Consider the following 24,984-nt stretch of genomic DNA (forward strand, 5'->3'; position numbering starts at 1 on the left):
TATTCATATATTGACTGGCAAAGGGGGCACTATTACATGCCTTCATGAGCTTAACTATTCATGACCACCAAAATCAATATTCATATACTGCCTGGCTGTGGGGGCACTAGTGCATGCCTACACAAATATAATCATCCTTGAAATAACCAATGAATTTAATATTCTTATATTGACTGGAAAGAGTGTATTAGTGCATGCCTTCATAAACTTACTATTAAGTGACCAAAAATTCAATATTCATATATTGACTGGTAAGGATTACAGTAGAGGTGGGGGAATATTGTTTTACCGCATGATATATTGAGTCTTGTGTCTGTCCTTTCTGCCACATGACGTCCACGTCGTTCTCAAACTGACCAGGATTGGAGGCCTGGGGAGAGATTCAAAAACTCTTTGAGTCAAAGTTATCCTTTCGCAAATAATCATGAAAGCACGGAGAGCATGTGCTTAATAATAATATAATAATACCGGAGTCTTATACATGTTATATAGCCCACATATCTACCAACAATTAGGTACTCAAGGCGCTGGTAAATATGTCTATTTTTGGAAGACAGGTAAATGAAGTTTAAGAGAAATATGAGACCCATGATGTAGCACCTTTTATAAAGGGTATACAAGGTGCTATAGCACATATTGCAGCCACTGCCAGAAACACCGGGGCAAACCCCTTAATCTTAGCAATAAGTGTTACTGGGTTCTTTAACGTGCATTACACAACACATGGGACCTACGGCTTTACGTCCCACCTGAAGGACGGAGCAATAATGGTAAGGTGCCTTGCTCAAGAGCACAAGCACCATGTTCCCCGTCAGAATTCGAACCCGCGTACAGCGGCACGCTAGTCGAACACCGTAACCATTGGACCACAGCCCCCTAATGTGATCTACGAAATTGGACACTGAACCGGTTACCAGCTAAAAAATGTTATACAATGCATATTGAATTCGGACCGGTTCCCAGCTGATATAGCAGCTCTTAGAAGAAACTCAGTCCAGCAAACTCACTCTGACGATGATTCTCTCCGAGACGTGCGCTGCCAGTGTGTAGTTCTGGTCCCCGCAGTGTGCGTGTACGGCCACCACCAGCATGAAGAAGCGCTGGTCTGGGTTGGGCTTGCCCTTCTTGCGCATGTTGTTGGATGTCGTCTCGCTGTAGTGCAGTCTGCCGATGGTGACTTTGGTGATCTGGTCTGAGCGGACGTCGATCCTAAAAAAAAGGGACCATTAAAAAGAATTATATTTTTTAACTTGTTTTAAACTTGAACACAGAAATTGACTTGAGATTTGGGGGGGGGTAGGGGTTCACAGCATAATGGACACAAACCATTGAACAGGGGCCAATTTCATGGCGCTGCTAAGTGTAAACATTTGCTTTAGTACAAAAAGTCTGGCTTATAAAACAGGTTACCAGCCAAAACTCCATGTGATGTATATTGCTCGTGATTAGTATTCGGCTGTTGTTTGCTGAGCACGAAAATCACATGGAGTTTTGGCTGATAACCTGCTTTTATAAGCCAGACTTGTGCTTAGCAAGTTTTTGTGCTTAGCAGCGCGGTGAAATTGGGCCAAGGTCAGTGGAACGATGTCTGCTATAAATTGATAGGAAGCTTAAAAGCAAAATCTGTTTGCTTCTCACTTGACCGGTTGGAAGGGTCTCTTGCTCCTGTTGGCCTGGGACTGCTCAACTCGGATGTAGGAGTTGAGCGCTTCCACCTTGATGCCGTGCAGGTGGATCTGGTAGCTGTCCACTGCCTTCAGCCCATTCTCTGTCTTGACATACTTAGCCGGGCCATTGATGCCGACATGGCAGGTTACCTATGGAGTGCGAAAAAAACAAAAACAAAATATAAGGTCACTGAATAAGCCACAAGGGGGAAGTGACAAGGTTCTTTTTAACCAACTAAGTTAACCCATTACTCCTCTTTCCCTTAACCCTCACCCTCCTCAATCCTCCAAAGTCCTCCAGGCGGTTTTGGAGGATTTTGGAGGATTGAGGCTGAATGCAATATACAATTTTGGAGGATTAGGGGCACATGGACATTCATTATCAGTTGATTTTGAAGGATTGAGGCTGAATGGTGTTTGAAGAAGAGGAGGATTTTGAAGGATTGAGGCAGTGGGTATCTTTCATTTGAACACATTTGAAGTAAAGTGCAGGATTTTGGAGGACTGAGGATGGTACCTAGCAAAAAGGGCCTAGGGGGTTAGGGTTATTAAAACTAGAATACTTTCAAACATATTATGAACGAATGTGCATAATCGCAGAACATATTGCAATCAGACTGAATAAAATTTCACCGGTGAGCTCTGTTTCTTAAGTATGATGACATACATGTAATCATTGGAAGCGCATTTGTGCACATGTGCGTTATTTGCCCAGAGCAAAATGGTATGCTTATGCACTCATTGTGCGTTTTAGTTTTAGGCGTATCAGCTTCAGTTAGACATCAGTTTCAAGTACAAACACAGATTTGCAGATAGTCTTTTAAAAGCCGTACGAACTTGCCATAGGTTAGCACACTAACATGGATGCACCCAGCAGGCTGCATTGTGTATGGTGAGTTATCTCTCACAGCAATATCGTATAGCTCTATGGGTTTAACCCAATGAAATTGACTGGGGCTCTCGTGAATGGTAGCAAATGGTTACACATGTATCCTGTCAATGCATGAACTACAGGGGGCGGTGTTTGCTGCACAAAAACATTACCTTACAGAACCAATACCAGGCATGCAACTGGGAATTTAGAAAAAACGAGGAAATTCCAAACCATACAAGAATTTGTACAGTACTTTTCAATTTGTAACGGCATTCATGAGAAGTAAAAAAAACAAGGAAATCAGCGGACGTTGCATGCCTGCAATACGACTGTATTTGGGCTGGAAAACTGACCTGGAAATGGTTCTTTTTCTGGCACACGAAAGCGTCGTCAACGACGGAGAAGTTGAATCCTTTGTCGGCCTCCACGCGATATGTGACAAGTGGTCTGATGAGCAATAAAATTATAACACATGATGAGCAATAAAATAATAACATAATGCTTATATATGTCTCAAAGCGCCTCACAGTTAAGTACATGTAGATCTCTCTCATAGGACGCCATCTTCGTACGACAATTACAACTGCGTGTTCAACGCCATCAGGTGCGTGCGCATGCAGTGTGCAGAATGTTCTAAACACATTTTCTCCAAGCATAAAATAATAAACCATCGAGCAGCTTTGTATATAAAAATGAGGCCCTCGAAACAGAAACTTACAATTCTTGGCCAGCGGCATCCACAAGGGGGTGCCACTTGTTGTTCTGATAGGGAAGCCACTTGATGAATTGGTAGGGTGTGTCTGTGTAGGCCATGCCATCCCCTGCTGCATATTCATACTCTTGGTCAATGAACATGGCTGCATAACAGAAAATGAATATTCATGAGCAATATTTAAATTGCAATGCCTGGTATTATTACTGCATACAACTACTACTTGGTCAATGAAAATGGTTGTATAGAAGAAAATGAATATTCATGACATGAGCAATATTCAAATCGCAATGCACATTACATGCATATGTTACATGTTACTTTAACAAGGCAAGTCATTTGAACAATAATGAAAACTATCGACTATTTAACGATAATATGCAAATTACAACACAGAGATTGATATTGTGGTCTAAAAATTATACCATATTCTGGAAAGAAAATAACTATGGTCACAGCTCCTAAGTTGAACTATGTGGAAGAGTAGCCTGATAAAAATGTTTGATGATTGAACATTAATTAATTAACCCTAACCGCCCTGAATCCTTCAAAATCCTCTTTGCCAAAGTGGAGAATTGAGGTTACATGGCAAAAGTGCGTTACTGATTTTGTAGGATGCACTTTGTCAAGGCCTTGGGCCGGACCATGTGTTGTTTTTGCTCAGCCATGCATAAATAGGCCTGTATTATGCTTGAAATCCTTCGTACTGCTCCAGGATGTCACTGGCCAAGCCTCAACATATTGACAGTCACTGCCGCAGGATTTTGCAGGATTCAGGCAGTGGTCACCCCTTCACAGACCATATTGAAGAAATAATGGAGGAATTTGCAGGATTGAGGTGATATTTTCTCATGAGGTCAATTGGAGGATATTGCAGGATTAAGGCTACGTCCCAGCAAAAAAGGCCTAGAGACTAAAGGTTAATTAAGAAAATGAAAACACAAATACATACCATTATCCACTCCTAGTTCTACGTCACAGGGCTCAGTGCCTAATGAAAAGAAATGTAATAAAAATTAAATATTAGCCATTGTTTACCAATCTTCAGTCCTCAAAAATCCTCCATCGTAGACAGTACTGCCCAACTGGGAACATGACCAACTTGAAACGAGCCCAATAAGGAATTAACCCAATTTCAGATCCGTTACACCATTGATACACTTCAGGCTCTTGCTCGACTTGTAGTCGTAAAGAAAAAAATGCCTGATTGGGAAACGTACCCAATTGAGAACTTGTCCGATTAGGAATTGGCCAGATTTCAGATACACGTATGTTAACGGCATTGGCACTCACAGGGCTTCGGCATGATATGTCACACCACTGCTACTCACCAGGTTCCTGTTTGATCTGTATCTCTAAAGGCGACTCTGAATTTCTCCTGATGCTGTTCTCTGGAGTTAGCGAGTGTTTCCGCTTCTTGGCCTGATGTGTCAGTATACTGCAACGAAAAAAAAACAATCATAATAAAAGTTTTAACATGCAGGAAAATGTAGCAGGGACAAATATGTGGCTAATTCCCACAAAGTGAGTCTGATGGACACTTTTCATTTCCTTATTTACTTATTCATTTTCATGTAACTATTAGAGAAAAAAAGCATGTCAGGCTCCCATTTTAATTTGATATCAGTTTTAGTAAGTTTTCCCTACAACAATGTAAGTTTCAGAGCAGTTTTTTGTTCATGACCAACCGAAGTAAGCTTGTATAGCTGTATACTCCTGACAATGTTCTACAAAAAACCACCAGGGTTTAACATGATTAAAGAAAAGAGAGCTACGGCTGTGAACAAATTACTCGCCTATGGTTTGCAATAGCACATGTGTCTATGGGAAGTGGATTCAGCCACTTGCATAGTCTCATGTGTAATAGCAAGATGTAGCCAGTAATTTTGACACGGCTACGGCTAACCTTTCTCGCCTCTGCAAGTCCGTCTGCGGGAGGCTCCCCATTTGCATCCCGGCCTGATGGTCGGTGGGCACCGCGGGGGCAGGTAACAGACCCCCCTCTACGGCCCCACCCATGCCCACCAGGCCCTCCTGGGGTACCTCGCCCGCCAGCATCCCGATGATGTCGCTGTCTCCTTGTATGACCCCTTGAGTCACCCCTTGTTGCGCCTCCATGGAGGGGATGCTGCCCAGGTCCAGCATGGCGGCGCTGCTGTTGAGGTAGTCGCTGAGTTGAGCCATTTGGTCTTGGAGGTCCACCTGGTCTAAGCCCACGGCGGCTTGACCCAAGTCCCCGAGAACTCCCTGGGCCTGTTGGGGCTGGGGCTGGGGCTGGGGATACGGCTGGACTGGGGACCGGTTCAGAATCGGGCTGGTAACCCCTGGGGAACCCATTAAAGCTTGGGGCTTAGCCTCGGGAGGGGAATAAGGCTCTGAACCCGAATCAGGTGGTGAATCTGGCAAACTGCTGCAACAAAATCAAAACAAAATTCATCTCCAAAATGTGTGGACGTGGTCTGCTGTTTGACACGATTAACTCTCACTCCCTAGGGTGATGTACTAGGAACCTTCCTCATCCTTGCAAATCCCAACACCATATGGTAAACTGTGCACATAAACAGTTGGACTGGTTTATGCCGTACCCGCTGCTATGTACATCAGATTCGAACCAGCCAACCAATCCTGTTAGCTCGGTGGTCGAGTGGTAAGACATCTGCACTAGAGAGCAGGAGGTCGTGGGTTCGAGTCCCACCCGAGTGATTTTTTCCAACCTTCACTCGGGAGGTAACACACTGAGTATACAGTGTTTAAACGTCGGTGAAGGGCAAAACCTATAATGTGATTTATATCACCCCGACGCAAAAATTCCATCTTTTAGACTCTGTTTATCTGTGGTATGCCTAATGCTACATGAAGCAGTCAGTTTAGTCCAGTACTCATCCTAACAGATTCCAACAACCCCTGGCGTTGGAGTTTGGCTGATTGGGGATCGTTAGGGTTAATTAGTACCTCTGCACAAATCTAAAAATTAAAGTAAAATGTTTTTTTAATAGAACCGGTAGCAAAAATGTAAAACTATACTCCTAAAGTGGCCGTCATTACAGCGCCCCCAATCAGTCAAGAACAAGGTCAATGGAGACTTACCCAAGGGGGAGATGTGCGCTGTACTGTCGGTCATCGTAGATAATCTGGGTATGTGTCAGGGGAGCGTGGGCGCTCTTTGCCACGATGGGCCGGCTAGCGGTCACGGGTTGGTTGGCAGTGCTGAGGGTGGCTGGCTGGGGTTGGTTGGCGGGCGGGGCCTGGGCCTGGGCCACGCCCTGGGTCACGCCCGGAACCAAGCCTTGCCCCGCTGGGACACCATCCTGGTGCCCTTGCAGGGCACTGCAAGTAAGAATCGTACAACGCGTGACATACATTAAACGCATTTATACGATTACATGTACACATTTGTACGCACCTCAATTTTTGAGCAACCTACACGTACATGTACATTGTACCGGTAGAACTTTGTAAAATCAGTAACTGCTTCATGGGCTTGTGAAACTTGTGAATGCATACATACACACATGTATGTACATGTACAATGTATGGAAGTGTGATTTCTTATGAAAAACTTTAATTTACATTTTTGGTAGAACTACATGTACATGTACAGGTACACACATGTTTACAAATTACATGTACCGGTACGCAGATGTGGGCTAGTAAATATGCAGACTGAACTAGCCTAGAGAGGCAGCAAAGCAAAATGATGCTATTGATAATTTAAAGCCTAAAGACGCTTGCACATGTTAATGACTACACTACAGTAGGTACAAATATTGGCTGTCCAGTGTTGTTAATTGACTTGAGTCACTGACTCGGACTCAAGTCTTACTCGAGTTGCTGGGTTTTTTTTACTTGGGGCTTGACTTGAATTGGAAAAAAATGACTTGTGACTTGACTTGGAAACATACATGACTTGTGACCTGACTCGACTTGAATAAATTTGACTTGCTGACATTAACACTTTTATTAAATGAACACAAAGTTTCAGGCGCACTCAAAAGTTGAAAAGAATGCAAAGTACAATGCTAGGCGTCCTGCATGTACATGTATACACTGTACATGTATCGTCGAGGTATGAGACCAGGGTGTGCATGCCTGTTTAATGCTATAATTAACCCTTACCCCCATGGGGTATTCTCTAGGCACCCTGCCAAATGCAACAGAATGCAGTGCCAGCCTTGGTACCATTTTTACCTACCCTGCCAAATGCAACGCAATGCAGGCATGGAATGTATGCAGCTCAGGACACTGCTAAATGCAACAACTACAGTGTACTGTAGAAACAACTTTTTACAACTGGTGCATTCTGTGGCATATAGCAGGGTTAGGGCTAATTAGATCAGTGCTATTACAGTTATGTAACAAGGCACCACATTGCCATGCTGCACATTACTGATCAGTGTATCGAAGCATTGAGGAAGCGACATCATCTTAAAACGACTGGGAAACAACTTCTAATATGTCATTCTGCGATATAGAATTGAAGCATAGCAGGAATTCTTCCTATTCCACAAAATGCTTGGCAAACATCCTTCAAAATATTTAACACTTAATTGAGTCTGCAGATATTTAATCACATTTTCAGACTTATTTCTAAATGCAATTAAGGTGTTGGAGAGAGCAAATTTTAAAATTCCAAATTTTATTTTTAAATTCTCCCTACAGTATGCATGACACGACGCACACATACATTAGACTAGTACATGTAGCTTCTGACTTGAGACTTGTGACTTGACTTGGGAAAAACTGACATGTGACATGACTTGACTTGTGAAAAATAACTTGGTAACAACACTGAGGCTGAAAATGTACAGTAGTATGTGTACATGTACCGGTACGTACATGTGTATACATGTATGTATGTGGAAGCACAGTGCAAGTAATATGCAGAACATGTACATTTGTACATGTACCTGTATGTACATTACATTGTACAAATGTACATGAACCACACGTGCTCACACGTACATGTACATGTACCAGGTACACATACGCTCACAATTTACAAAAAAAACGCAACATTCTTCATTTCTTGTGTATAGGACTTTATGTACCGGTACATGTACATGTACATTACATGTATTTATGTACATGTACATGTAGGACCCTGTAAAAGTGTACAGTATACATGTACATGTACATTTCGTACTACCAGGCGCAACCTGGTACATGTTCACACAATGTACCACACATGCATGCCATGTAATGTGTGCATAATAGTACAAAATGTACATGTATACATGTAACAATGGGAAAATTCCGGGCAAAACTGACCATACACTACAGAGATCGAAGTGCATGTGTACAGATACTCAACAAAATAAACTTCTCACTCGATGACGACGTACCTAAACCCTCACTCAATTCTGTGACCTTCATCCCTCTAAACATGTCACACAATGGAGTCCCACCCCTTGGTTGTTTGAACCCCTTTATTTGTAAAAATGGTTGAGTTAAACGCACAATTGTACGTCTTGTTGTGCAATGCCATTGTTACCATACAATTGGAAATGTACAAGTACAAATCCATGCTCATTGTACCGGTGCCATAGCAAAGCACTGCACATGTACATTACATGAACATTTGAACATGTATGCTTACAATTAGTAGGCTACAGTCGAGTCTCGTTAATACAAACTCGTTCGGACCTAGCCAAATTGTTTGTTATATCAGAATTTTGGATTAAGAGGAACATCAGTCCCATTCATTGTGCACATAAATGCACAGTTGGGACCAAGGCTTTATGTTTGTTATAACCAGAATTTTGTATTAACAGAGTTTGTACTAACGAGAGTCGACTGTACATGTACATGTACGGTACATTGTACATGTACTTCGACAGTACTGTTGAGTATACACACATGTACATGTACATGTATGCCCAACTACCCATACCGGTTTGTTTACAGTCCGAAGTTGCCAGAAATGCATGTTCATGTACATTAACATACATTGTACATACCAGTACAGTGAAATCTGGACAAGTCAAACCTCAAGGGAGCAGGTTCAAAATTTGACTTCAGCAGAGTTTTCAGTTAAGCAAGGTTGTACATTGCTATACTACTGAAGGGAATGAATTCTTTATTTGACTTAAAAGTTGTTTTGAGTTAATCAGAGTTTGACTTATCGAGATTTCACTGTACTTTTGAGTTTTGGGCCGTGTCCATATTACATTTTTTGTACTGTTTACTGAGGATGTGACATTTAGGCCTACATGTTTAAACGTTTAAAAGAAAATAACTTTAAATTCATTGACACATTTTCCAAAAATGTTTAAATGAAACCTGATACCTGAATTATAAAAAACAGATCGTATACACGTATATGTATGTTCATGCAGTCTTTCTTTGAGTTAAACCTACATCTGTCCTGATGATTTGAAAATCACAGGCGTGTGGAAAAACGCACACCTGGATTTTTCTAGGTGTGTGGTTTTTCCAGGCGTGTGGTTTTCTAGGTGTGTGATTCTGTGGTCCAGGGAAATTCAGGCGTGCAATTATTCACACTTCTCGGGAAGCTTTTAGGCGTGCAATGGCGTGGGGGTGTGATCGCACGCCTCAAATCAGAAGGACTGAGCTACATGTACATAGCACAAATACATAACGATATTTTCAAACCTTATTACAAAGCCTTTGAAGCACTTTAATACTGTACTTTTGATTACATTCGGGGCACATAGAGTTAAGTTTTTACTTTTTCAATGACTGTCACTGCTGATTTATCATGTCCATGACGCCTGTCTGCAGACATGATGAGCGTGCATCAACCTTTGTGAATGGCTAAACGTTTAAACAGTTCTTAAAATATTTGCTAAACGTTTACACAATTAAACGCAAAGTCACATTCTTACTGTTTACATGTTCTTCGTCATGGTAAATAATATGAACATGTATGTATACTATGTATAGGTATGAAGTGTGCCAGTTTTGATAGGCTATGTTGCTTTAAAGGGAAGATACATGTACAACATTTGCAAACATCTCAAAACGAAATGATCAAATTATCACAAAATACCTTACTGGATTGTTAGGGAATGACAGTCTAAAAGCATCCTGTAAAATCGTGGCTCCTGGTGTGCCAACATTTTCAAGAAAAATGGTATTTTTCCAACGCTGGTCGGCCGACCAGCGTTGGAGAAAACTGGCTTTTTTCAAAAACTGCTTGCAAACTCTTTGCTGCAAAAACTATTTGCAATTGATTACACACCTGTGAAGGGGTACAAGCCTGCTAGACTGATTCTCTGAACTTACAATTCCCCCAAAGTCTATAAATTCTCCGTTTCATCTTAAGTGGGGTCAGGGAACCAGACTACATGTACAAGAAAATGAATGATTTTCTTGGTTTTCCAGCATCTACAAGCCCAAAACGTGAAACAAGTCATTTTAACAATATTTGCTATAACATACTAATCCTCCAAATCCATTTGTTTCTGAAAATTGAAGCAAAAGCAAATGTTGTACATTCCCTTTAAGAGTGTTACGTCTTGAGAACCTCCCTAGCTGCGAATTTTGCACTACATACATGTATACACATGTACACTACATGTACATGTACCTCTCAAACCACCATGCTGTATTTGTATGCTGCAAGCATCATGATCCCAACCCCAAGGGTGGGGAGGGGGGACAAAAAATGTGTTCCTAGAAGACACAAATACAAATACACGTACATTGTACATTATGTACCAACACCCCCACCCCCCCCCCCAAAAAAAATTTAATTTAAAAATTAAAACTTTAACACAATTTAAAGGGACCTCCCCAACTTACATGTAAGTTTGGACAAATGGACTACATGTAGTTTAGAGCTGTGCATCGGCACCGGGTACCCGAGTATCCGACCGCTGATGTCAGGAAAGGGTTCCAGATTATGGGATCATAAAAAGTTTGGAACATTGCCATTTGTGGGGATTTTCAAAATGACAACCAGTCTACATGTACATGGAAATCCAAAAACAGACTTCATGTTGATGTGCATTTGGAAAGATTTCCATATATATACGAAGTTCACTAATTTTCCTCTGTATTGACTAACAATCCCCCAGATAGCAAATTCATGTCATCAAAGTCAATTTGAGCAGTGAGAAAATACAAGCATTTTCTTAGAAAACACTTAGAATTTTTCAGTCCAATCTCATAGGGTTTGTACACAGGGTGTTGAGTGAACTTCGTATATGGACATTTTTCCGTGCATTTTAATGCGCGACAGATGACGCTCACGAAAGTTGCAATTTATAAAGACCTTCAGACACCTTCAGTTTTGATAAGACTGTCTTTTACGGGTATCTAGATACCCGTGTTTTAACTATCCATAAATACCCACCACTAGTCTAGTTGAGGTGTAACGTTGCTCACACCCCCCCCCCCCCCCCCCCCCACTTATTTGCCCATCTACTTACAAGTCCTGCTCGTCTTCTGTAATGAACTGCTCTAGCTGCTCGAAGTTGAGCTCCTCGGGAGACTCAATGGCTGTGGGAAAATGGGAAAATGACAAAATGACGATGAATTATTGTTGACGAGTGACGACTCCTAATGTGGTGTGGCCCCTAATTGATTTTTTTCCTCTAGTGCCACGCTAGGCGTGTACGACTAGTCCCACTAGTCGACAATGCTAAAAAGCATCGGTTGTCACAACTATCAATTTCTAAATAGTCGACTAGTCATTATGTCGCGACTAGCGGTTGCGCCGCGACTATCGATCTTTGCCCGCGACTTTATGTAGCAGTTGTACTTTTCTCAATTCTAATACTGTTTTGCAATTTTGAACAGTTTCTTGTGGTATACGGGACTCTTGCGGTCAGGGGACTCGCACTCGACAAGCTTGCTTTTTGTGGGTCCCCTGCACCTCTTGGTATTAATTACTAGTACATTATTTCTTATCTTATTTGTTTTGACATACCTAATTTATTTTGAAGAATCCTTTTTATATTTTTGCATTGTACCATGAGGTGGAATAAAGTAAAGTAAAGGAAGTGGGTTTTATAATGATCCGAACTTTTTTATTCATATTTAATGTTTGACCAAAACATCCCCTGAATAAAGTCTGATATTTTCCCTGTAACGTTCAAGTTGATTACAGACTATATTTCTGCAGGATGATTTCTTAAGACCCTGCCCTTCCCCCGAAAGGAGAAAGCAAATTCCTGAGGCAAGTCTACTGATAGGCGATTGAGGGCGCCATTCACTTTACACGGTGTGCTGTTTTATTTTTGCAAACGCGCGGTGCTTATTTGGATCCCGTAAAAGTTGTTACGATTTCGCGCTGCAAATATCGTCGTTCGACTTCATTTTACATTTGCAGCTGAAGAATGGAAGCCAGACAATGGAACTTTCATGGACAGAGTACAATTAAAGATTAATGTTAAAATATAAACGGTACCTTTTAGCAGACACGGTGAGGGAAAATTTGCAAGTTTTGGAAAACGTTAATATTTATTAAAAATCGCTAAAAGTCCCGAAAGACACAACATTTTTTAATCGTCCTTTTTATACATCTTGGCAAAAAATCCTCGATGACTGGTGAACTGGATAAAAATCGCCACTTGAAGGAGTTTTGGCAACGCAAAAAGAGAAATTTCCTATGCCGCGATAATAGGGATGTCGCGATAATAGGGAATCCGACTATACCGTGAGCACGCACGGCGCGCTGAATCACAAGGCACAAACCGCGCAGGAAAATCATGATTTCTACCCCAAGAATCTGTTCAAAATTGCAAAACGGATGTCATTAGAATTGAGAAAAGTCTGCTTTTGATTGTTAAGGTGATTTTTGAGCAATAAAAAATATTTTTGACTCTAAAACTAAGTCTAATTTGATCAAAACAAAACAGGCATGACAGGCATGACAGGGGGCCCTACACTTAGTCTTCATCATTCATGACTTCACGATCGCCAGTCTTTAACCTTATTATAGGAACGGGGTCCTAAAGGCAAGGATGACCCTTAGAATTAAGAAAAGTCTGCTGTTGATTGTAAAGGTGATTTATGAGCAATAAATAACATTTTTGACTCTAATTTGATCAAAACAAACAAGGGGCCCTAGCTACACTACACGATTGCCAAACGGTGTAGGCTATGTTCCTGGCGCTAAAAAAAAAAAAAAAATATTCCAACACACAAAACATACTCACCAAAAAATCTTTTAAGTGCTTCATTTTCGTCCAACACATCCATGGATCTAAACAACCAATGTTTTTACGAAGGTTTCTATTAGTTTAACGTTGACAAACACCACACGAAGTTGGTGTACTTCGTCGGGGAAACATAGCGATTATTTTCCCTATTCAATGACCAGTTTCGGCCATTTTAGATTTTGTCATTCGATCACGGTGACCCTAAGGTCATGCCCAAATTCTGCTAAATGCGCTTCAAAAATCTGTCAGATTTATCAAAAATTGGCCAAATTCCCCAGAATCACTCGAAATACACTATAGACACTTAAAATCACATGCAGATGTCGTAGTTTTGTCTTAATTAAGGGTTCAAATTACACTATAAACAATTTATAGTCACATAAATATGTCATGAAATTGAATAAAACGCGGTTAATTGTGTCACGACGAATTAGTCCCAGTTCTAAGAGCTACCGGTACTATAGACCAGCCAACCTGTCCCATTATGCAAGTGTTTGTTTGAAAAGATTGAAGTTTTTTTAAACAAATGTACCATTTTTTTACAAAAATTTTGCTATGTATTTCTGTGAAAATAACCATTTTTGAAGATTCTGTCAGAAATCTGCCCAAAAAATCCATTCTGTCAAATTTCTGTTAAACTTGTTTTTGTACAAAAAATTCTGCCAAACTTAGCCGAAATTTGGCTAAAACGGTCACCATTCATTCGATATCAATAGAAGGGAAGATAGGACACTGGGTACCTATTTGTACGGTGACCTGTGAAACACGACGACGTCATCAAATTGGACTTTGGAGAAGGGCGCCGCTTACGGTTGGAAGGTAAACGCGCCCGCTGCTACATTGTGCATTATTGTATAAGGCAAAATGCGAGTGGGATTTTCTTTGTGGAAGAAAAAAAAAACTTAAAAAGGCGAATACTCTAAGAAATGAATTAAAAAGTAAAGGAATAAATAAACGAACGAATAAATCAATAAAAGGGGGATAAAACTAGACCTGTCAGTGAAAAAAGTAGCATGTCTAGTATTAATTAGCAATGCTTATCATTAATTTATTTTTATATACATGTATCAGAGAATACAAGTTAGCGGCGATTACTCAAAAGACTACAACTTTCCTATTAAATGTAGAGTTCAAACATGGAAACCAGTATCATTTTTTTTACCTTGAAAAAAAAGTCAGCATTTGATTCTTTGTATGTATTATAAATAAATAATTTTCTATTGTATAACCACTGCTCATAACATGAATAGAATGCTTATATGATTGATTCCCTTCAATTTTTTGGCCAGTTTAACAATCATTTTATTTTGTTAAAAACCCACACTTTACATTACATTAAAAACGCTGTACACTAAAAGAAAAATACATAAAAATAATAATGTATTGGCTTTGCACAAGTAGGCACGTTGCGTGAATGGAGCAAATCTGCTTTTTACCTACCTATCGTGCGAGGCGCCCTTCCCATTGTGACCTCTGTATGCTCTGTGCAAGTACTTCTTGTTTCATTTTTTTTCAGCGGACAGTCTTCCCCTCTATGCACGATCGCCAAATATGTCAGTGGCTGTTACATGTTGCGTATACGATTTGACGCAGCCACAAAATACATTGAATTTGAAACGTTCTTCAAAAGATGCTCTCAAATAAACCTTCTTACCATCTTATTACATAATTTTACTTCCCTTTAAAGTATCTTCCATATATAAATCGTAGAGTAACTAACAACTAGAAAGTATGCAGAAAATCTTCTTTTGTTTCGACTTATAATCTTTATAAAACAGTCGTCAACTACATTCCCCTCTTATGACGTCATATTTCTAGGCAAAAAGGCACTGTGACTGTCGCAGGCTGGCGCGAGTTTAGTTCAACAGTTTGTGCTGTGCCTGTGGTGCATGCTGTGCCGACAGGAACCGCCAGGTTACTTTCTAGCTATAATTGATTCACTAATACTCAGTTTATGGCAGGAAGTTGCAGAACACAGCATAAAGGGTGTGAATGTCCATGAAAATGAATACAAAGAATTATATATAGTCTTCATGGTGCATTAATTACCCCGGGCCCCATCCCACCCCATGCACGGTGGCCGTGACATAAATTGTATGGAGCCGTGGTGTGGGTGCTCGGTATGAGTAGTTTGGTGGCCGATCGAGGCAAAAGATTATAAGCGACTGGTCAAGTCTTATAGAGTCCCGGTTCGATATACCCTCTCGGGAGGAAGGAACTTCATCGAGCCCAAATAAGGAATCGTCGGCAGGAACCATCGGAAAACCCTGTGGAATTGGCCGAGGAGGTTCGGCAGCTGTAGACAAGGTCAATTGTGATAATACCCGACTTTTTGAATACTCTCCGTGACGGAAACCTTATATGGACAAGGATTATCCAAATGCGCACAACTACGATTAAGCCGTTGCAGCGGCTTTGGAACTCCAGGCTCTACAAAGCCGCGAGAATGAACGGCGGTCCTCAGATCTCAAGCAACTCGGAATTAAGTGCTACCGTCGAAGGAGTTCGGGTAACCTGTTGTGGTTTTGGTGGAAAACTGTCCACAGTTGGGGTCAGAAGAGACCAAAGAGAATCAAGGGACAGAGACACGAGAAGTTGACACGGACAACAAATTAACCGGCCACAGAACCAGGGAAATTACAGGCTGTGTCTGAGGGCCAAGGAACAGCGGAATTAGATGGGCCTATCATTATTGAGGGTGTCGGCGCTTCGCCCCATTTCCACGTCGCCCCATGTCACTTCGCCCCTAACCACTGCGCCCCATCCCCACTTCGCCCCATCCCCACATCGCCCCATCTCCGCTTCGCCCCATCCCACTTCGCCCCATCCCCGCTTCGCCCCATCCCCACTTCGTCCCATCCCCACTTCGCCCCATGTAGTATGAAAAAGGTGAAGGCTAGGGGTGCAGACCAAATAAACTGCCAAAGACCCCAGATAATAAATGCTCCCAATTCTAGAAACTTAGGAAAAATACAAACTCTCTGATGAGGTGCTCGAGACACAGATGAGAGAAATGATGGCTCTATCCCATTCAGAGACGCCTCTCCTCTTGGCTTGTGAATAAACAATATGCGTAAGAACAACACATTGAGTTATTCGATGGTGTGACATATTGTGTGGTTTATGTTCTTCAATATTGAGACACATGAAAGGGGTCTCAAAAATTGGGTAGAAATAAGAAGGAGAAATCAATGGAAGTTTTGACCGTAGCCAAGTTTACCCAGGCAGTGGGGTGGGTTAGGTTTTACCTGAGGGCAATAGCAGAATGCATATTCGTCCCTTCTGGGACTCATCAGCCGCTGGATTCAAAAGAATCCGTAGGTATGGGTCAGTGAGTTAAAAGGAACTCACTGCCTTGAGGAAAATGTTCCGTCCTATCGTAGTGAAAAGTTTTGGACGTTTGCTTATCGCAAAACTTATTTGGATCTAGATGCTCTGTAGTGCATCTGAGGCATTTCCTGGCCACTTTCTCCTGTCTTTTTGAATGAAATGCATTCATGTTTTCGTGGGTGGGTCATCAAAGTTGATAAATTACACCACAAGCATCACATCAAAACTGTAGCTTGACTCTCTTTCTAGATTTGTGCTCTTTAGCTTGATCCATGATTGTGTTTATAGGGAACTTGAGGGCGTAATCATACATGTCGCCATGCACTACATGTTAAGTTAAATGGAATTTAACCATGAATTTTAGTTTTCCTCAGACTTGTACTCGTGTTTTCTTAAAAAGAAGTGGTTTTCTAGCTGAGAAAATAGCAAGAAGAACCGGTTTTGTGCAAGCAAAATTCAGGGAATAATCCGTTGATGCTAATATCTTGTTGGAAAATTCCAAAATCAATTCAAGAAAGTTGCCGCCGTGAATCAGAGTTTATGAAGGGACGGAACGGTGGGATTTGCTATCAGCATCAACAGGGCCGTTCATCATTCTTTACCTTTTATGAGATGTGAATCAAATTGGAGGACGAGAGGCTCTGCGGGCTGATGTATTTTTTAGAAAAACATTTCTTTTTTGCCACCAGCTTGCAGGGAAGATTTCCGTTTATTTAAGACTTAATTCATCGGTATGGATACCGGTGTATGTACATGATTGAACTGCCGAGCGTATTTGTTAAGTTTTTTTTCTCTTTCTAAAAAAGTACATCAGCTCCCAGAGTCTCTCGTCCTCCAATTTGATTCACATCCCATAAAGTAAAGAATGACGAATGGCATTGTTGATAGCAAATCCCACTTTCCGTCCCTTCATAAACTCTGATTCACGGCGGTAATTACTTTCTTTGAATGATTTTGGAATTTTCCAACAAGATATTAACTTCAATGGATTATTCCCTGAAGTTTGCTTACACAAAACCGGTTCTTCCTTGCTATTTTCTCATTTAGAAAACCACTTCTTTTTACACAATATTAAGTCCCGCCCACCCTTGACCGAACTATGGTCACGTACCTGACCGGTTTTTGGTGGTCTAAGAGGGCAAGCCTGGCATAATCTGACTGTCACATGTGGCCAGGCAGTGCTGTCGTATATGATTACCCATAACGCAAATGGGAAAGAGTGTTGCATCCTATAGCTGATGCCACTTTTTATATGTTCTCTCATTGAAGGTCATTCATTGCAAAAATGTTGAAAAGACAGGAGTCTGGGACTGAGAAGCGTTTCCAATTTTGTTATAAAACTCTTTGAAAATATTCTTGACTCTCAATAGACTTTATACACAACAACCACGAAGTGGCGTCTGGATACTACATTCTTTCCTGCAAATGGATGGGCGGCATGTGACCCATGGTGTAGACCAGATGTACATGTACAGTCGAATCTCGTTAGTACAAACTCTGTTAATACAAAATTCTGGTTATAACAAACATAAAGCCCTAAATATTAGTCCCGACTGTGCATTTAATATGTGCACAATGAATGGGACTGATGTTCCTCTTAATACAAAATTCTGATATAACAAACAATTTGGCCAGGTCCGAACGAGTTTTAACGAGACTCAACTTTACATGAAGAGACTTCCATTGAATAGCCATTCTGAATCAATTGACTAAAATTGTGTGTGTTCTAGTTGCAGAGACCAGCTTCACTATAGCCTTGCCTTGTCTTGTTTCATATAGGTGTAACAAAAATGGCGAGGTGCGAAAGATCAACTACAACAATCCTATGAGGGCGCCCCACATGATGCGCGTTCCAGCGGACCAAGTCACCGACATCTATCGGGCCATCAAGTTGTTCCACAATATGATGTACCGGCCGGAACATCTGGTGTACAATAAACTGTCCCCAGGTTTGTATTGATGAGGCACCAGACTAAAACTTGCTCCATTGCTCTATTGTCTTTCCCTCCCAAAATTGTGTTGTCTCCCGTTTCAGCTTCATGCTCTAAATCTGTACTCTTAGGTCAATGTTTTAACCTTAAAAGGGCCGGGGTGGAATCCCCCCCCCCCCCCATTTTTCCCCGATAGCCTTTAAAACTAAATTTTACTCAACCTGAGCTTTCCTGACTTTTTTTATCCTTGAGTCTTGTGCATCTTTTTATACCCAAAACATAATATTATGGGCTGCCGCGCAGTGAAAAAAACTTTAGCACTCTCGCCGTTCCTTATCCCCCTCCTAATTTACAAATGTGTTGATCGATTTTCCTTTTTAAAAAAATGGCAGAAAAAGTGGGTGTTTTTTTTTTTTAAAGCGCTTGACAATCTGGCTGGCAATGGAATTATGAGGCAATTGTTTAGTATCGCTTGGATACTGCGGCATGGGAAAACTGTTTGGTGCATTCATTGTTATTAAATGTGAAAAACACAGTGTTAACGATTGAGCACCTGACATGACATTTTAAATGTCTTTTAAATGTGGTTATAAGACAGATTCCAACATTATCTCCAACATACGACTATTTATCAGCGTTATACAAGTGCAAGTCTAAAACCCTGGTATTTACACTGGAAAGGGATACAATTGAATATTGTATGTACAGTTGTCTGTTAACGTTCAACAGTATAGCAATTTTTATTAAGTGCATTCAGTCGTACCGCCCAATTAAGCCCTAGTCTGAGTATCACCCGTTATCCACGGAGGCAAATCCTACATAAAGTCTGATATCTCCAGACATGCAAATTTATGTAAACCGCGCGCCAGCCAATCGAAGTCGACTTTACTAAATCGTGACGTCATTTCATTCCCAAATCAGGACTAAAACTGTGATTGGTCAATTCCAATGCAGTTTCTTGTAATATAACAACAGCCAGGCGCGCATTCGCGAAACATGATACAAAGCGCCGTGACACCGTTTTTTTGTATCGATGTCTATGACGCGCAACGGGTGAATGACCGAAGATCTGATGCAGAAAGTTCCCGTTAGTCATTGGTCGTGTATGGTGTCACGCACACAGCCCTGTTTGACCTCAGATTCTTGTCCCGAAGTCAAGCACGCATGGCCCAAAAGCGCACGCGAGATTTTACGAGATTTATTCGAGACTATAGAGAAAACACGAAAAGTGCCTGAACACATGAACTGTTTGGCCAAGATGGCCAAAAGAAAAGGCAAGGCTCAGTAGCTAGAGGAAAGTATACGCTTCATTTTCATGTGAAATACGTGCAGGAGACTCTTAATGTTTGGTCCAAATCGCCGGTTGAAAAATGAAGACTTTTGTGAGATTTCATGACTTGCAATCACATGTACGCGTGTAAACGAACTTAAGTACGCCGACGTACTAGGCCTACGTTGGCCTGAAAACATTTGTATAGCACGCGCTAACGTGCAATGAATGACTTATGAATATTAAGCAGGCCATACTCGAGCTCGACCAATCAGTGGGCGTATGGGTCACAAGGTCACACCGTGTTTGGGTTCCTAGTCGCTATATGCTTTACAATGGCGACAATCTTTTCGCGTTTTGAAAAATGGAGTGTTTGAAACATAAGGTGTACATGGAATTCTTAAAATATTAACGACATAACGTTCACGAGATTTTTTGTAGATGAAGGTTCACTCTTTCCTTTGATTACCGCAACATTTGGGAGACTTTCGTGGTTCTCGAAACAAAAACCTGGAAATTTCATGACCTAATTTTTAGTCGATTTGTCCGTAAAATAATATCGTCAAAATGCATCTTTTCAAAATCCTTTTCTTCTTTTTTGTTGAGAAAAAGCGGCCATGATGGATGTATGAAGTAGTACTTTAACTACCTAAACCAACTTTACTTGCTTGGATCGGTTGTGGTTAAATTTGTCATGAAAATTGCGAATTTTATGAAGCCCTTTTACGGCCATCGTACGCTGGCCTCGCGTTGCTGTCTATTGTGTGCATGGACGAGAAAATAGAGCAGCTACGCGTGACACGGCAACTGACTGTCAGGGATTGAGCAAAATCTATAGAGGTCAAGAGGCGGGGTCTTGCCTTATCAATCAGCAAATATGTTCACGCGTAATAAACCATTGCGTTCGCCACTATTACATAATAAACTAGTTTACCCTCAGTCGACGGTCAAAAAGAAATCTTATCAATATGTTGCTATAGTTACGTTACCTTATGATCAGTTGCGGCAAGAACAAAAATTGAAGACAAGAACATGACCCAATAGTCAATAATCTGTAAGATGAACACATCATTGGCAGGAACACCTGTGAAACAAAATAGCAAACACTAAATAAAAGGAAAGGAAAATTTGTAATCCTCCATAATAGGTTTCCCGGCCAATTTCCTAAAATGTTCATTCACTTCTGAAAATCGATCGGTCATTCATTTTCGTCTGAATTTGAATGCACGTCTTTAATCCCATTTCAATTCAACGAAAGTTTAATCGTTTTCATTGTCCGTGCATTCGGTTTTGAGAAACAGACGGCCAATTATGTTACCTGTGCATTCATTTACGCGAGCATACCTTTTCGCGCAGAGTTCTGGAATACAATTTCGTGAATGTGCAATATAAAGTACGTTTTTCTCATTCAAACTGAGCAGATTGCATCACATAACGTTAAACTAAAAGTGAAATAAAATGACTAATTTTTGAAATCGCCCTCTAAAAGCGAAAAGGAAGTCTTGTAAACGAATCTGAATGAGCATAAACGAAATGTGCTGCTCAATCACTTAATTGATTGAATGGAAATGAAATCGAATGCTCTGATAGCGAAAATTTGAAAATCGCGTGTTCAGAGCGATTCTCAAATTCAGACGAAAATGAATGACCGATTTTCGGAAGTGAATGAACATTTTAGGAAATTGGCTGGGAAAATCTATATATACCATGAACAGAGTCCCCTAACGTCATCTGGTGTGTCCAGTCTCCCCCCTTTCGCCCCCGAATTTCCACAAGTGGAGGATTTGGGGTCATATCACCCCCAATCTTCGATACGGATGTACCCCGGATGACCAAACACTTAATACTGAATTTACATGTTAACTATAAACTTCATCCCCCCCCCCAAAAAAAAAGGAGAAAATGCAACTGACTTCCCTTTTTGACTCCCTGCAATTACAATGAAAATCACGAAAACACAAATTCAATGGAAAGCCTTGTCCCGAGATATAGGCCTAATTAAAGAGACAATTTTATTTACATTGATTTCGGCAATAATATCAAGTTTGACTGACACAACTGTAACATAATTATTATTTTATATTAAAACAACAGAAAACACACTTAAAACGAACACGTGTGAATACTTTTAATCACAATCGATATAGAGAAAAGTGCAGCACTCGGAGCAAACTGCAACACTTGGTATATTAAATAATTTTCCCTCAGAAGGACCATCAAAATACATGTATTAGCGCATATAGCCAGCACTTCTCCAATTCATTAATTGTTTAGTCTTTGCAGTTTGCAGTCTTTCTCCTTTTTTACACAAATTTTCATAATTCAAAAAGTATATTTGCAATGTGTGTTTCTATCATAAAAAAATCGGTCTTGCGTTTCCATCACACATCTCTAAAAAATAAATGACGTGAAGTGCGTCCTTGCTGGCGAAATAAATAAATTAACGCTTAAAAGTATATTGAAAGGAATCTTGTATTTTTGTACTTACTGTCAATTGGGCTGACCAAACTGAACATCATCACATGGGACATCACAGTGTAAATCTGTTGATGTATATAAATAAAAAAAAATCAACACGCAAGACTCTTTTGAAGTCGCTTCTGCAAATTTTTGGTATCAACAACTAAAATTAGCCGGGCCAATTTTCTCGGAAATGCTGACCACAAGTACAAGTGCCTGAATCTAGTCATCTCGATAGCAAAGTTCGATAGCCCGAACACACACATTTATACCCGGGGTTCATAAGCAGTGGCGTAGCCAAGGCCACCCCCTTCTGATTTTTCAGCCCTTGTGGTGGCCTGAAAATTTTGTTGGGTCCGCCCTTAGTGCCCCTTCATAAGTTGCCGGTGCCGCGACTTTTTTTTCTCCCAACAACATCTGCATTACGTGGTGGATGTTGAGCGCCCTCTGCAATATACCTTTAAGATACGTACGTAGGAATATTAATATACCATGAATTTTTAGGATTTTTTTAGCAGTTCGTTAGCTCAATAGGTAAAGTCATGTACCGCGAGGGATCCTCGGCATATCCCTCGCGGTATGGGTTCAAGTCAACGTTTTGTACCCCTGGGAGGGACCAGGGTTGAAAATCTCAACCCGGATCGAAATTTTTCGGCCTGAACCGTGTCGAAAATGATAGTGTGAACCGCCCGGGTTGAGTCACTCACGGCCGATCCGTGTTGAGTTGAGGCCGACATTTTACCGAAAATCCGACACGCCGTGCATAAAATTTCCCTCCACCACTATCGCCGTCACAACACCGATCACGAAACAATTGCTCCCTAATTATCATCCAATAATGTATCGGTGTATGGAGCATCCTTTACCGAGTCTGGGCTTGTATTAGGTCTGCAAAATGTACCCCCAAAAAAGTACATTTCTAAAATTCTAATGTTAAATAGAACGAATCGTCTAACGAAATGACCGGAGCCATTTTGGAAATATTGCACACAGCTGCGCTGGTGTCGTACAAAAATCGGACTCCCAAATCGGATTCCTTTACTCTCTTATTATTGGCCAAACCCTTTCACGTGACAGGTCCTTCTCCTAATAGGCATGCGCAATACTACCAATGAGTCCGTATTTCACAGAGAAGTAAATTCACGCTGAACACCGGCCTGTCCGTAAGCCTTGTGCGCGCAGCAGCCGCGTGCGTCGCAATGCATTATGGGATTGAGAAAATCATCGCAGCGCCCTGTGCCGAATGCGATCCGTGTCGAGAATTTGTAGTGTGAATTCACAGGGGCCGTAGCCGGATTGAACGTTACACGGTTCACGTAGCGGCCGTTCCCGTAAAGGACAGTGTGAACGTCGCGTCTCTCCGATCCGTGTCGAAAAATACTCGGGCTGAACCGGGTTGGATCCGGGTAGGTTTCAACACGGTTCGAAACGGAGATAGTGTGAAAAGGCCTTTTGCTTTTTATCCCAATTCTGGGATGTCGTTTTTCTAAGGGTGAATAGTGGGGTAGCATTGTTCCATCAATTTTCCTTTGTGTGAATGTACCCCACAAGTAGCTGTTGTAAGTACGGGACAGACTATTTAACCTTTGGTGTATATCGAACATTCGGACTATCAAATATAACCCTCAGACTCACGGTACTAATTACGTCACGCAATGTTTACCGCAGTGCATTGTGGGATTGAGTGGGGGTTGCCGCAACGCGAGTTGACCCCGACTGAGTTAGTTTCGAGTCAACTTGGTCCCAATCCAAGTCAGTTCGAGTCAATCATTAATAAGTCAACTCGGTACCAGATTAATTAACTCGGTCTCAGGTCTACTCGGTCCCAAGTCAACTCGGTCCCACATCAACTTGCTTGGGAATAATGCTCTAGCAAGGCCCTGGAGCGAAAATCAAACTGCGTCATGTTAGGCCCCAAAAAAACCAATAAGTCGGTCTCTGGTCAGCGCGCGCGTCGATTTTAATCATGCGCGTCGATCTTTTTTTTTTCCAAAATGTTCCGCGGTAGCTCCAACTGCGCCCTCTATTTCCGCACCTCCTCAATTTTTTTTACCAAAGAGCACCAAGGAATGGGAAATTGCACCAAGGCAAATGATCGAAAGCACCAAGGCAAATTATGGAGGACACCAATGTACATGAGGACACCAAAAAAGCAAAATAGTACCCCACCTTGTCTGTACAATCCAAGCTTGAAGAAAAAAAAAAGGCAAAAGAAAAAAAAAAAAAAGCCGCGTGGCCGCGTCAATTCTGGAACTTTGGTTTGACCAGAGACCGAATATTTTTTTTTGGGCCTTATAGGGCCGTGCCATGTTATAGCTCCATATAGGTAAATCAACAAAACGCGTTAAAGTGTTACGTCATACACCGTTGAGGCCACGCCTTGCCGAGGTTACGCATTCCACACAAACCTTGCTTTATTATGTAGCGGTGCCCACGAAATGACGAAATGTGGAACGCGTGACCTCAGCAAGGCGTGATATCAGCGGTGTATGACGTAACACTTAACACGTATTGTTGATGTACCCTAACATGGCACGGCCCCATAACATGGCACAATTTGATTTTTGCCAATATAATGCCTTGCTAGAGCATTTTCTCCCGATCAAGTTAATT

The 24,984-nt window shown here is 41.3% G+C and overlaps 1 protein-coding gene across 2 annotated transcripts in view; it reads right to left on the reverse strand.

Annotated features, from left to right (window-relative positions):
- LOC119720920 (myelin regulatory factor-like protein) overlaps nucleotides 1-13,576 on the reverse strand; it is a 31,854-nt gene extending 18,278 nt beyond the window's left edge. Inside the window, exons 1-11 of one of the 2 annotated variants that reach the window (XM_038190880.1) lie at nucleotides 13,378-13,576; nucleotides 11,647-11,716; nucleotides 6,341-6,580; nucleotides 5,160-5,660; nucleotides 4,585-4,691; nucleotides 4,206-4,244; nucleotides 3,260-3,398; nucleotides 2,895-2,988; nucleotides 1,639-1,817; nucleotides 1,008-1,209; nucleotides 290-370 (exon numbers count right to left, since the gene is read on the reverse strand). In XM_038190880.1, the coding sequence (XP_038046808.1) occupies nucleotides 290-370; nucleotides 1,008-1,209; nucleotides 1,639-1,817; nucleotides 2,895-2,988; nucleotides 3,260-3,398; nucleotides 4,206-4,244; nucleotides 4,585-4,691; nucleotides 5,160-5,660; nucleotides 6,341-6,580; nucleotides 11,647-11,716; nucleotides 13,378-13,420 (1,695 nt within the window). In that variant the 5' untranslated portion in view covers nucleotides 13,421-13,576. Of the gene's footprint in view, nucleotides 1-289; nucleotides 371-1,007; nucleotides 1,210-1,638; nucleotides 1,818-2,894; nucleotides 2,989-3,259; nucleotides 3,399-4,205; nucleotides 4,245-4,584; nucleotides 4,692-5,159; nucleotides 5,664-6,340; nucleotides 6,581-11,646; nucleotides 11,717-13,377 lie in introns of both variants that reach the window. The other variant, XM_038190818.1, reaches the window with a different exon arrangement.
- Nucleotides 13,577-24,984: the final 11,408 nt, after the last annotated feature.

The sequence above is a fragment of the Patiria miniata genome, unplaced genomic scaffold, assembly GCF_015706575.1.
Source record: "Patiria miniata isolate m_02_andy unplaced genomic scaffold, ASM1570657v1 HiC_scaffold_1, whole genome shotgun sequence".
In the NCBI taxonomy this organism is placed as follows: domain Eukaryota; kingdom Metazoa; phylum Echinodermata; class Asteroidea; order Valvatida; family Asterinidae; genus Patiria; species Patiria miniata.